The following is a 13,834-nucleotide window of genomic DNA, read 5'->3' as shown; positions in this document are numbered from 1 at the left end:
TGGGAACTATATATTTGATAAAGGAGCTCTGGTGATATAGTGCCTAAGGCATTTGACTGTTAACCAGAAGGCTGGTGATTCAAACCCACCAGCCACTCCACAGAAGGAAGACCGGGCAATCTACTTGCATAAAGATCGACCACCTCAGAAACCCAATGGGCGTCGTTACGAGTCGGAATCAACTCGATGACAGTGAGTTTGGGTTTGGGTTTGGAAATATGGGAAAGAGTTTGCTAGTCATGCAAAGCACTACTTGATTTTGTGGAATTGTCAGGTTTATATGAATCATTTATCCTGCTTCCTAATATTGCACTTCTCTTTTAATATTGTTTATTTTCTCTATTTCAACCCTATCCTCCCACTTACTCATCCACAATAAATTATTTCAGGATTTTTGCTCATTCCTTAAATCCAATCCTGTAAAAATATTTCTTATACCTGTTCACAAATTTTCATTGCCACTGCTGCAGTTAGACTCCATATACTTTCTGCAATATCCTCCTAACACATTTTCCTATTTCTCTGTGCTCTGATTTATCTAACAAGATACATATGCCTAAAAAAAATAAATTTTCCTACATTTCTACCCTCTTCTGTTTAATTTCTGGGTGATAGCCCTCCATTATCCAAAGAGTAGCTCCAAATACCTTAGACTTGTTTTCAAGATGCTCCATGGTTAGATTTTAACCACCCAGCATTGAATATAGCGCTGATGTATTGTAACTGTAACAAATGACCAAGTCAAATAACATACCCTACATCTCCACATCTCTTTTTATCTGCTCAAACAGTTCAACATATTTAACTCTCTCACGTCATTGGCCATATTCCCCTCTATTTGTTGGTCATATGTTTTCTATATTGTCATAGGATGTACTAAAGTATGAGCTATTTCAGGAAGATTCCATATACAGTTGGTCTCTGTATTCGTCACAATGCCCATCTTGCTTTCATGAGTGTTTGCTTAGTGAGATTGAATAGAATGCAATGGAATGAAATGAACTATCAGATCCTTTGGCAGGATTACACCTAAACCTTGCCTGTTACATGAACATCTAGATCATTTTAAAGGTCACCAGATGAGGATATTTCATAATCTTGGCAGCCCAAATGTTTGAAGCTAACAAAACTTCAAGGAAAAGACTTTATATGACAAGTAACTGAGCTTCTAAGAGGTGATTTAATTTGTATTAATCAGTATTTAACACAGAACATTCACTGAAGTTAGAGTATAGGGCACATGTTACATTCACATCTGCATATTGTAATGATTTGCATAGGAAGAACACTGATGATGTGTCACTAAGCTGAGATAGCTATGGCCAAAGGTTTTTTTTTTTTTTTTTAATTTTTTAAAGAAATTTGAAATCTAGCTTAAAAAGAAAAGGTTTAAACTCCATCCTGGTCCTACTATGCCATAAGACAAAATATTCCATGGTCAAATGTGTTCCTTTTGGATGACAGTATCCTACCATTCAGCAATTTTTACCATTAAAAAGTTAAAAACAAGTAAAGTTAGTCACCAATTTACAAAGGGTTCTGTTCCAGCTCTAACATAAGTCAGTTCCTATGTAAATCAAATACACCATTTTCTTTTTGGTTTTCATTAGCATTGCCTTTTATTGTCAAAGTATTCATAAATCATACCACTGAACATCTGCAAGTGAACATATGAGAGTGATAATATCAGCAAATTACACACTAAAACACTGTATGTAGTACATATTACTAACATTAAGATGTACAAGAAAAAAAAACGAAGACAGTTATTGAGTATGGTTCATTGTAACGCAAATAAGTCATAATTCAGGGACTACCTGTATAGGCTTTAACCACTCAATAATATTACCTCTCCTTCATGTCTCTTGATAATCTTACCACATCTGCATGGGAAAGCCTTTCATTCCTTACCAACATCACTAATAGACTGTCCTTCTTAAGATGGAAATGGGCAGACAGAATCGTATTTGGCATTTCTTCATAACAGGAGCAAGAGATTTAATCTGTTCACTCTCAAGAGAAAATCACTCTTGTGCACCTCAGATCCAAAGCAAAATTCTAAATTTTCTCCCCAAAGCAATAGGTACAAAGAATAAATGGTTTTTTCCAAATTTTGTAGCAAATTGAACTTTTCATGGTCACCCAGAGATAAGAGGTTTGTTAGGTTTAATAGTAACCACCAATATAGGATCGATTGCTTTACCTTGCCTAATTACAAGATTTCAGTAAAAGTGACTTATCTTCATGGCATTTCACAGTGGTTGAATTTCTAGCCTGCCTCATAATAAAATGCTGCTGAAATGAAGATAGCAAAGGATCCTGTCACAGACCATACAGAGGCATATCTGTAATATTCACAGTGTACTTGCAAGATTTGCAAACATTTTTATCTTACCCTCAATTGAGGGACAGAGAGAGAGTTTAAGAGCAAGAGAGAGAGAGAGCTTGCAAGAGAGTGATGAGTGATAGAAAATGAGCACCCTCTGACCTGAGCAGAATTTTAATCAAGTCACACCAACACATCCTGTATCTTTTCTTTTAATTCTGACATCTGTAATCATCTCTTAGCAACAATAAAGAATGGGGGGAGGGACAGAAAACAAAACGTAAGTAAAGAAAACAAAAATGGAGATGACTCACGGATTTCATATCTATCTCCACAAAGCTAATTAAGTATTATATTACATGATGCAACAGGGTGAAGTTTCTTTTTCTTTTTTCTTTTTTGAATAGGCAAGTTCAGTATAATTTTTGTTGTTAAAAAAAAAATCTATCCTCATTTTCATTCATTTACACTTCCTGAGAGGGAAAGATGCAAAATGAGTTAATTACTATTTAAATAAGGTTTTAGTTTCAAATGGTACCTAAAGAAAGAGCTCTGGCAGCGTAGTGCCTAAGACACTTGACTGCTAACCAGAAGGCTGGTGGTTCAAACCCACCAGCCACTCCTCGGAAGGATGGTTGGGCAATCTACTTCTGTAGTGATACTGCCTTGGAAACCCAAGGAGGGGTCGCTATGAGTCGGGTCTGACTTGATGGCACATAACAACAGCAACATTTAATGAAGCATAGAGACACTAACAAAAATTATTACTCCCCTTTAGTGTGTACTTTTTTAAAAAAAAATGTACATGTTTCATATTAAATAAATTTAACTATTTTTTAAATTGTTTGATTCTGCTACATCATTTTTTTTTTATAACACAATTACTTCTAAATACCAACGGAGTATAATATGTCAGTTCTTCTATTTGCTTTCCCTTTTCTTAATACTACTAAAAAAAATCTATCCTAGAGTGGACTCAAACCCTTGAAACAGAGATGGAATTTTGCCTGACTCTCTGAGTCAATTCCCTCTATTTCTCTTTTTGCACTTATTTAAATAAGTCCTGCATGGGAAATATTACATAAGAAACTTGCATTAAATCCTTTTGCTTTTTTGTTTGTTTGTTTCAATTTTTTTTCTTTAAAGCAATTTCATATTCATTAGAAATGGCATGTTTTCAGGTAATGGGTCATTCAAATTTTATGACAATATTATTCAAATATTTTCCATTCCATTCACTTTACATCTTCCAGAGAAAAGTGAAAAATATAACAGGAAATTGTCAGAATGTTAAGATCCTGTGTGGCCTGTCTAACGTTCATGAAGGGTTTGCTCAGAGTTAGGAACTAAGATCTTTAATCATATTTTACCTACATCATTCACACATGTCTTCCAAATAATTCCTTCTCTCACTTCTCTTTTGGAGCCCTTCTTATGAGTTTTCTGTTTACAGTTTATGTATCCAGTACCTGCAACTTGCTCTTTGATGTTTCAGTGTTACTTGATTTAATCTTCCCTTTTGGGAAATGCATCACATCCTAAACATTTTGGAAACCTTAAAACCATGATTGAAGAAATACTAGAATAAAAATAGCAAATAAATGGAGAACCTGAGGGTAGTTTCTGCAACTCACACATCTAGTTATGGTGGTGCAAACTGTTGACTACACACACTTACTAACCAAAGGTTTGGCAATTTGAGCCTACCCAGACGTGCCTCAGAGGAAAAGCCTATTTCTGAAAAATCACAATTGAAAGCCTTATGGAGCAAAGTTTTACTCTAAAACACATGGGGTTGCCATTAATTGGAGTTGACTTGGGACTAACTAATAGCTGGTAGAACTGAGTTTAATATTCTTCTTCCAGGGAGAGAAAAAAGTTTCTTAGGATTAGATCCTCCAAAAACTAAGGATTTGGGTGCAAGTAGTTTATTTAGGACATGATCTGGGGAAGCACTATGAGAGGGTAAGGAAGTTAGCTAGTTATTGATTGGATGTCTGGAGCTAAGTCTTGCTGATCAACTTCTGAGAGACTGAAGAACATACTTCAGAATCATCCCACCGATTGACACAGATTCTGGGATACTTATCCATTTACCCCAACCCTCATTGGTTGATGGAAGCTTAGATAGCACTAACTCCACCTCCCACCTACCCTAAAATCAGCTGAAATTTGCTTACAGTCACAGAATAAAATCAGACAGAGAAAAGACATTAGTGTGCAAAGAAATTGCATGCAACTTCCAGTGCTTGCCAAGCAGAGGACAGGAGACATGAACAGTGTCTGCCAAAGTTAGGATTCATGTGGGAAACATGTTACAAAAAGCAGCACTGGATCTAACTTCTTTATCAGAGGTCCCTACTAAAATTATGTGACAATGCAGCTATAAAGAATAATGATGGGTTCTTCAAATGTATTATAATGTGGGTTTATCTGGAGGACATTAGACTGAGTGAAATAAGTCACTCACAAAAGGACAGGTGTTGTATGATCTCACTTTAAAAAAAAAGAAGAATATGTATACATACAGAAGTCAAAGATCATTGGTGCTTACTAGGGATGGGGCAGTGATCACTCTCTAGAGAATAGACACTTGCTATGTTCGGTGTTGGGAAAGGTAACACCAAATGTGGGTGAAGTGTGCAAAACTTGGCCAAGGTAAATGATGTCACTAAGAATTACACAAGAAAAAAGGATGTTTTTAGTAAATGCTATGACATGTACAATTTAGTAACAACAGCAACAACAACCAAAACATATGTGTATAGTTTCATATATATGTACATATACACACATGTATATAGGTATGCATATGTGTGTATACATATGTACCAATAATAAAAAAAAATTCATTGCCATTGAGTCGATTCTGACTCATAGATAGCAACCCCCTTCAGGTTTTCAAGGCGGTAAATCTTTACGGAGGTAGATTGTCCAATCTTCCTTCTGTGGAGTGGCTGGTAGGTTTGAACTGCCAACCTTCTGGTTAATGATCAAATGCCTTAGGCACTATGCCACAAGAGTACCTCTATATATACATCTATATATACCTATATAGATGTTTGTATATAGATGTATGTGTGTGCATGTATATATTTTCATATACACAGTAAAGCACATAGAGGGTTCAGTTATAGGTACTTGTTAAGATTAACTAAACATCATGCAGGATTAGTTTACAGTGTTTGAAAGCTTATGACCATGATCTCATGGGGCAACTCATTCAATTGGCATAATTCATAAGGTGTGTGTTCTACATCTTATTTTATTGAGTAGTGTCTAGAGTCTTAGTAACTTGCAAGCAGCCATCTCAGATACAACTATGGGTCTCTACTTGTCCAGAGTAAAAGAGAAAGAAAGAAATCAGAAACTCAGAGAAGAAACTAGTCTACAGGACTAACAGTGTACAGGAACCACAATGTGATCTATCTTGGAACCAGAACTAGATGATGCGAGGCTACCACTATCAACCATTCTAATCAGGAACACAGTAGATAGATCCTGATAGAATGAGAGAAAAATGTGGAACAGAACTCAAATGCTTAAAATGTTCAGACTTACCGGATCAGTTTAAATAGAGGAGTTTCCAAGACAGTTGCCCTGAGATACTCTTTAAAGTTATAACTGAATTTATTCCCTGAGGTCTCCTTTTAGATAAATAACAGATTGGCTCATAAAATAAAGAATATCACCTGTGAGTATTGTGCTCCTTTCAAAAAATCATGTATATGACCTCAAACAGCCAATGTTTACAGTAAATCAAAGATGAGAAGACAAAGAGGGAGGGAAAATAGATTGCTGGACACAGAACAACCAGAAAGGAAATTTTGACACACAGTGAAAAAATGTAACCAATATCATTGAACAATTTCTACAGAAAATAGTTAAAGAGAACTTAACTTTTTGGTGCTGTGTAAACTTGCACCAAAATCACAATGAAATAATATCAAAAAAATATCTATATAACAAGTCACTTAATTCTCTGAATGACAATTTCCACATAAAAATTATAATATAGTTGATGCCTACTTTTTACCCCAATGGTTAGTGGATGGGAATTACCATACTTGTGTTGTTGTTAGATGCCCTCAAATCAGTTTTTGACTCATAGCGACACTATGTGACAGAATAAAACTGCCCTGTGTAATTTCCGAGGCTGTAATCTTTACAGGAACAGATTGCTAGGTCTTTCACCCACGGAACTGATGTGTGAGCTCAAACCACCAACCTGAACTGTTAAGTTGCCAAGGGCTTAACTATTGCACCACCTACAACCCTTCCTAAACTGCTTGATCTTAAACGACTGTACCCAAAAGACTGTTTTGGGGACAGTAATAGCAGTAGCCCTTTGATTAGTGAAAGGTGAATCTCATCAAATAAGAAAAAAATCTGTGGTATTTAGAAAGAAAAATATCTTTTACATTCATAAAAAGAACTGAAGCTTTAGCAAGAAGTGTTATAGGGAGAACAGTTGGGCAAGATACAGAATTAGGAGATGTGCTTGAAGAAGAAGATTTTCACTTTCCAATTAGAGAATCATAAACTTTGAGCTATCAGATAAAATAAAGGATGCCCAGTTAAAGTTGAATTTCAGATAATAAAAAACAAAAAGGATCTTCATGGTTTATCTGAAATTCAAATTTAACTCAGTGTTTTGTATTTATATTTGCTAAATCTGGCAACCCCAACCCTGTGCCAACTATACGTCTGTGGTGTGTGTGTGTGTGTGTGTGTGTGTGAGAGAGAGAGAGAGAGAGAGAAATGGGTAAGGCCTAGGAATAAAAATAAAACTTAGAGCTAGTTTTTGATATTTTATAGCATTTAGAATACAGTATCAAAATATTCCAGATTAGAAATATTCTTATAGAAAAACCAATCATAGAAACAACAAATGTTTTCTGGCAACTAGGGAAAATAACTGAAAATATACAAATGAATGGAACAAAGATAAGATGGAAATATTAAAATTAATAGATGCTGTATTTTTTGTAATATTACATATGCTCATTTTTTATCACGTTTGGTTTGCTCCAAGACATTATAAATTTAAGCTAAAAATATATTTTTAAATTAGCCTTATTATTTAAATTACATTGTAAGTAAACTCTACAGAGACTATCTTTGAGTAAACCAATATTTTAATAGATCACATACTCTATACTACTCTTTACAAAGAATGTTTTATTTTTTTTAAATATGAAAAGCCTAGTGATGTTGTACTAAAAAAGATGCAAAAACCATTAGCTAAAAATAACTTTTAAACTAGTCTTGATTTGAAACTTTAATCTTTATTATTTGTAAACCATGACGTGGACGTGTATATGTGTGTAATCCACACTGAATTTGTTTTAAGCAGAGATCTATAGCATAAGATATACTAACCTTATGTTGTTGTACTTGGCGTTTTAGGTCTTCAAGATCAGGTCCAAGGGGCTCGTCTTCCATTTTCTTTGTTCTCTCTTCTGTTTTTGTTAACCAGTCATTCAATTCTTTCAGCTGCTGATTCTGGAGATCCATCAAGACTTTATGTAAACTAAAAATTTGAAAGAAGTATATGATTACTTCTGTTAAGACAACTTAATATTATTAAACCTACAGCTAGATAAAACTATTGACATTTATAACGTATGGCAATTTCATACTTTTTAGCAGCTACTAGACTCTGGTAGCATAGTGCCTAAGGCACTTGACTGCTAACCAGAAGGCTGACAGTTCAAACCCACCAGCCACTCCTCGGAAGGAAGGTTGGGCAATCTACTTCTGTAGTGATGTTGTTGTTGTTATGTGCTGTCGAGTCGGCCCCGACTCATAGCGACCCCTCCTTGGGTTTCCGAGGCAGTATCACTACGGAAGTAGGATTGCCCAACCTTCCTTCCGAGGAGTGGCTGGTGGGTTTGAACCGCCAGCCGTCTGGTTAGCAAGCAAGTGTCTTAGCCACTATACTGCCTTGGAAACCCAAGGAGGGGTCGTTATGAGTTAGATCCAACTCCATGGCAGTGAGTTTGGACATTAAGTAGGAAGATAATTAGAGCCTACTATCAATCATATCTGACTACATTATTTTTAAATTTATTATAGTCCACGCATCTCAGTTTCTAGAAAATTGCATAGGTAAGTAAATATGAACATGGTAACTAAAGTGTGAGTCATTATTGATAATTGAGACAGTACTTTATCTTGGCAATTATTTGTTTGTATTTCCATTATTTGGATAAACATGGTAGTTAAAGATGATGTCATTCTTCTCATCAAAATAAGAAAGCTATTTCCCATCCTCTTGAATAGGGGCTGACCTTGTGACTAGGTTTGACCAATAAAATGGGGCAGAAGTGACATGGCACCAGTTCCAGCTTTGACTTGTAAAAGAACGGGCAGTAGCTATATTATCTATTGTGAAATCCAGGTGTCATGAGTGAGCCTACTGAGTGATTAGAGGCCATGGGGAGAGTAGCCTTGGAGGATGCAGCTGATATTCTCTTGCAAAATGAGCTTCTTAGCTGAATGAGCCCGATCAGTAACTTCAGCTACATCACTCAGAGCAGAGCAACAACTCAGCTGAGCCCTGTCTATCCTTCCTAACCCATTAAATCATGACACAATTATAAAAAATTGTTTTAAGGTACAAAGATTTGGGGCCATTCATTACACAGAAATAAGCATATGAAGCAGTGCTTTTTCAAAGACCTACAAAATAGTGAGCTGGGCGAGGAATTTAAATTCCAAAGACCTGGGTAGACAGCCCAACAATATGCTCTCAAAGCAAGGCCTTAAATCTTCTCAATTACATTTCCAATACCAGTGATATGCAATAATACCTTGGCTATCAATTACACAACATTATAACCAAACCAAAAAACTCACTGCCATCGAGTCGAATCCGACTCATAGCGAGCCTTCCTTGGGTTTCTGAGGTGGTATCTCTACAGAAGTAGATTGCCCAATTTTCCTTCCAAGGAGTGGCTGGTAGGTCTGAGCCACCAGCCTTCTGGTTGGCAAAATTTGGGTTCTTTCATTCATTAATTAGCAAATAGTTGAGATGAAAAGAAGTGTCAATATTCATTTTAAGTTGCATGTTCTTCATGAAAGTCATACTTAAAAGCATCTTGAGATATGTCAATATGCTGAACACTTATAACACCAATAAAAAAGATATCATTTGAATTAGGACTTTATCAGTCAGACTTATAAAATCTTAACTAGAGATTTCCTTTAATCAGCATATTTAAACACACAAAATATACACAACTGAGAGTGTTTAAAATGATCTGGCTTACACCACTTATCGACTTTTAACTTTTTATAGACACATGTCCCCTGAGGCATATTACAATCAAAAGTCTGAGAAAGAGCTATCATTGCTCAAACAGAAAAAAACAGACATCTTCTTTTTATGGAGAAAAAAACATAGATGGGGAATCCACTTAAGTGGAAGCAAAGACTGAAAGTTGCTAAGATTAAGCTTTTAGACAATGAACACCATCTCAGCACTGCAAGGTATATGAATCTTCCACTTTATTGGTTCAGTGACTCACTTGAGAACTGATCTGATCATAACATTTCATGAGAATTGGCTGTGGGATCATTCCTCATGTTTGTTTTGTTTTGTTTTTCCTTTCTGCTTGGTTTGCCATTACTGTAAGTTTAAAACCTCACATTTCAGAAACTAAATGAAAAAGCCTCACGTTATTATTACTTTTATATGAAGAACTGTTTCAAGTCTAATGTAGATTAATTAGAGTTATTAAGGGATTTTTGGGAGCTCTGGTAGCATAGTGGCTAAGACACTTGCCTGCTAACCAGGCGGCTGGCGGTTCAAACCCACCATCCACTCCTCGGAAGGAAGGTTGGGCAATCCTACTTCCGTAGTGATACTGCCTCAGAACCCCAAGGAGGGGTTGCTATGAGTCGGGTTTGACTCGACGGCACTAACAACAACAAAGGAATTTTTTAAAAGACTTCCTTTTTTTCTTCTAGACAGACATCTCATTAAATAAATATTTACTGAATTCCCTAACTGTGCTGGAAACTTCTATTTGTTAGGAATGGACAAAAGGAAATATCTTTAAGTATCTTAGAGAAAGATTACAGTATAACAAGAAAATAATTATAATTAGAGTATTCAGTGGGTACATAGGAAGAGGTTCCCAGTTGACATGGGATCATCTGGCATAGTGTAACAGAATACGTAATCACCTGAGAGTTGAAGATTGCGAATATGATTCATTTAATTATTAAATGTAGGTATATTTAGTACTTAGATTCTATGGATTGAGAGGTGAAGAAGATTCATCCAGCCCCATATTGCACGGAGCTTACATGGAGAACTCATTAGGCCATTAGTTAATTATAATTGCAATGATGCTATGAAATAGAGTCAGCTGAATTGGAACTGCGAGGTAAGGAAAGAGTTACTACAGTACTGAAATTTGAAGAACTCTAAAGCTTGAGGCAAGAGGAGAAAAATGAGTAAGCATTTTCTAGGCAGAAGGATCCACCTGCGCAAATGCATTGAGGTATCATGTAGTTATATTGTTAAGTGCCATCAAGTCAACTCCATTCATAGTGATACTAAGTATAATAGAAGCAAACATTACTGGGTCCTACACCATCTTTACAATAGTATGTGTTTGAGCTTATTGTCGAAGCAACTGCTAAATCTATCTTATTGAAGATCTTCCTCTTTTTTGTTGATTCTCTACTTTACTAAGCATGATGCCGTTTGTCCAGGGACTGGCCCTTATAACATGTCACCATCCTTGCCTTTAAGGAGCATTCTGGCTGTACTTCCCCCAAGATAGCTTTGTTTGTACTTCTGGTAGCCCATAGTATATTCAATATTCTTCACCAACACCTTTATTCAAATGCATCATTTTTTCTTCAGTTATCCTTATTTATTGTCCAATTGTCACGTGCATATGAAGCAACTGAAAATACCATTGCTTGGATCAGGTGCACCTTAGTCCTCAAAGTGGCATCTTCCCTTGTTAGTATTTTAAAGAGGTCTTTTCTCAGCAGACCTGCCCAATGCAATACTTCATTTGATTTCTTGACTGCTGCTTCCATGGGCATTGGTTGTAGATCAAAGAAAAATGAAATCCCTGACAATTTCAATCTTTTGTCCATTTATCATAATGTTTATTGATCCAATTGAAAAAATCAACCATTGAAATCCCTGTGAAGCATAGTCCTACTCTGACTCACATGCCATGAGTTGGAACTGACTCAACAGAACTGTTTGGTTGCAATATTTTATAAAGAATGATGTCTTCGGTTAAGCACTGTAGCAATAAATACAAATAACATTTTGTGAAATTTCCATTTTCAAATGGAAACTTATAACTTACAAAACTATATCTATTTTCTTAAATTCCAACCTATGTTTAAAAGTCTTAATGTTTCTTGAGCTTCATCACAATAAAATAAAACAATGTATAAATTTAAAATGTAAAAAATAAATATGCTTGGCTCAACACTAATAAAGGAGCAAAATATAGACTTTATAAACCCCAGGGCATTATAGTTAAAATTGTCCAGTACCAAGAGTGGCAAGCTCTCTAGGAAGATAGAGTCTTGGTCCCAGTTTCCTAGATATCACAATTATTAACATATATGGAATTCTCAAATAAGAAACAAAACTAATAAAAGAGGGTAAAACATTATTATGAATGTCTAGATTAGAAAAAAAAAAAACTAACACTGATGCTCAGTTAACATGTTTTATATGCAGAATACAATGCAATGCCATGATTTAAGTTCACAATAAAAAACAAAACTCACATACACACAAAAAGCCTGTTGCCATCAAGTCATTTCCAACTCATAATAACCCTGAAGGACAGAGCAGAACTCCCCTTAGGGTTTCCAATCCTGTAAGTCTTTATGGAGACAGACTGTCACATCTTTCTGCTGTAAAGCATCTGGTAGGTTCAAACCACTGACCTTTTTATTAGCAATTGTGTGATTTAACTACTGCACAACCAGGGATAATTTTATATTTGTTGGTGCTACCAGTACGAGCAAGAGTAAGTGAACTTTTAATGCACTTTTCACTTTCAAACGAATGTCATTTAACAATTAAAATCACATTGATGAAAACCAAATTTACTTATTCAAATTGTTGGTTTGAAAATCTTAGTAAAAATGTTTTAATAAATAGATTATATAGATTTGATTTTAGCTTGGCAATTGTTTACATGAAAATAGATGTTTCTAGAATGCTGACATATGCTTAAATATATAGATGTTCTAAGCTGTTTGTATGAATCTTATTTAATTCATTCCATTTAAAAAGTGAATAAGGTAATGTTTAAGTGAGTTTTTAATTCAAATTATCATAAAAAGGTGAATTACCAGAATTGATGTTACTAATGCCTTAATATGAGAGGTGCTGTACCTTAAAAGCACTGAGAGAAGTTTTCAAACAGGTATCCCAGACCTAACACCCAAGCCAAGAGCTCTGGTGGCATAGTGCCTAAGCCATTTGACTGCTAACCAGTGGAAGTAAGATGGGGCAACCTACTTCCATAAAGATTTATTGCCTTGGAAACCCAGTGGGAATTGCTGAATCAGAATCAACTTGATGACAGTGAGTTTGTTTTTATTTTTTTGTTAACATCCAATAATTTAATCCAAATTTCTAGGGTAGAGCCCAGATATTAAATCTCTTCTAAAGTTCTTTGGTCCCATAATTCTAGCAAACAGCCAGGTTTCAGACAGCTGTGCTGTTTTCTCAGGACTTTGCCATAATTTTTACTTTAGTCCTTGGGTGTTCATATGTGCCCAATGATTGGGTAGCTGGGCCCAGGCACTATTACCATATCAGGATTAATTTAATTTAAACTAGATGCAAACAGATAACATGGCAGCAGAGGTGGAATGCTCCTTGGAAGCAAGAATGGCCAGAGTTCATCTCAGTTACTTTGGTCATGTTGTGAGAAGGGACCATTCCCTGGAGAAGGATATCATGATTGGTAAAATGGAGGTTTATTATGCATAACATGCCTATACCTATTTGGTTATCAACTAATATACTATAGAAAGGCATAGATGATATAACTATTAAATAGTAAGTTTACATTTGCACATTTGGGGGCATTTAATGATAATTGTATTAATGAATAACAAATTATATTTATCATATGGCAGAAAATGGAAGTTTTATTATAATTAACCCTATTGATACAGGAACTTATTAGCCTTGATTTACAGGGGGAGAAACAGTATTCTCTGGGTCAAAAGGAAAGCCATTCCCACTGAGTGTAATTAGTGATGTTGTTGTTGTCGTTATGTGCCATGGAGTCAGACCCGACTCATAGTGACCCTCCTTGGGTTTCCGAGGCAGAATCACTATGGAAGTAGATTGCCCCATCTTCCTTCTGAGGAGTGGCTGGTGGGTTTGAACCACCAGACTTCTGGTTAGCAGTCAAGTGCCTTAGGCACTATGCTAAATACTTGGTATCAAATCTGCCATTTTAAAATACAGGAAACTGTTGATCACAGTGAGAATTT

The 13,834-nt window shown here is 35.6% G+C and overlaps 1 protein-coding gene across 1 annotated transcript in view; it reads right to left on the bottom strand.

The window, feature by feature from the left end:
- Positions 1 to 7,708: 7,708 nt before the first annotated feature.
- The window catches only part of LOC103205306 (dystrophin), a gene marked incomplete at its 3' end in the record, with an annotated part of 320,392 nt that continues 314,266 nt past the window's right edge, over positions 7,709 to 13,834 (bottom strand). The window contains exon 11 of the mRNA XM_042782273.1: positions 7,709 to 7,859. Coding sequence (XP_042638207.1) covers positions 7,709 to 7,859 — 151 coding nt within the window. The remainder of the gene's footprint in view (positions 7,860 to 13,834) is intronic.

The sequence above is a fragment of the Orycteropus afer genome, unplaced genomic scaffold (genome assembly GCF_000298275.1).
Source record: "Orycteropus afer afer isolate SDZICR_OR568_19922 unplaced genomic scaffold, OryAfe1.0 scaffold00280, whole genome shotgun sequence".
Taxonomy (NCBI): domain Eukaryota; kingdom Metazoa; phylum Chordata; class Mammalia; order Tubulidentata; family Orycteropodidae; genus Orycteropus; species Orycteropus afer.
The sequence above is the reverse complement of the archived record's forward strand: the minus strand, read 5'-3'. Positions and strand labels throughout refer to the sequence as shown.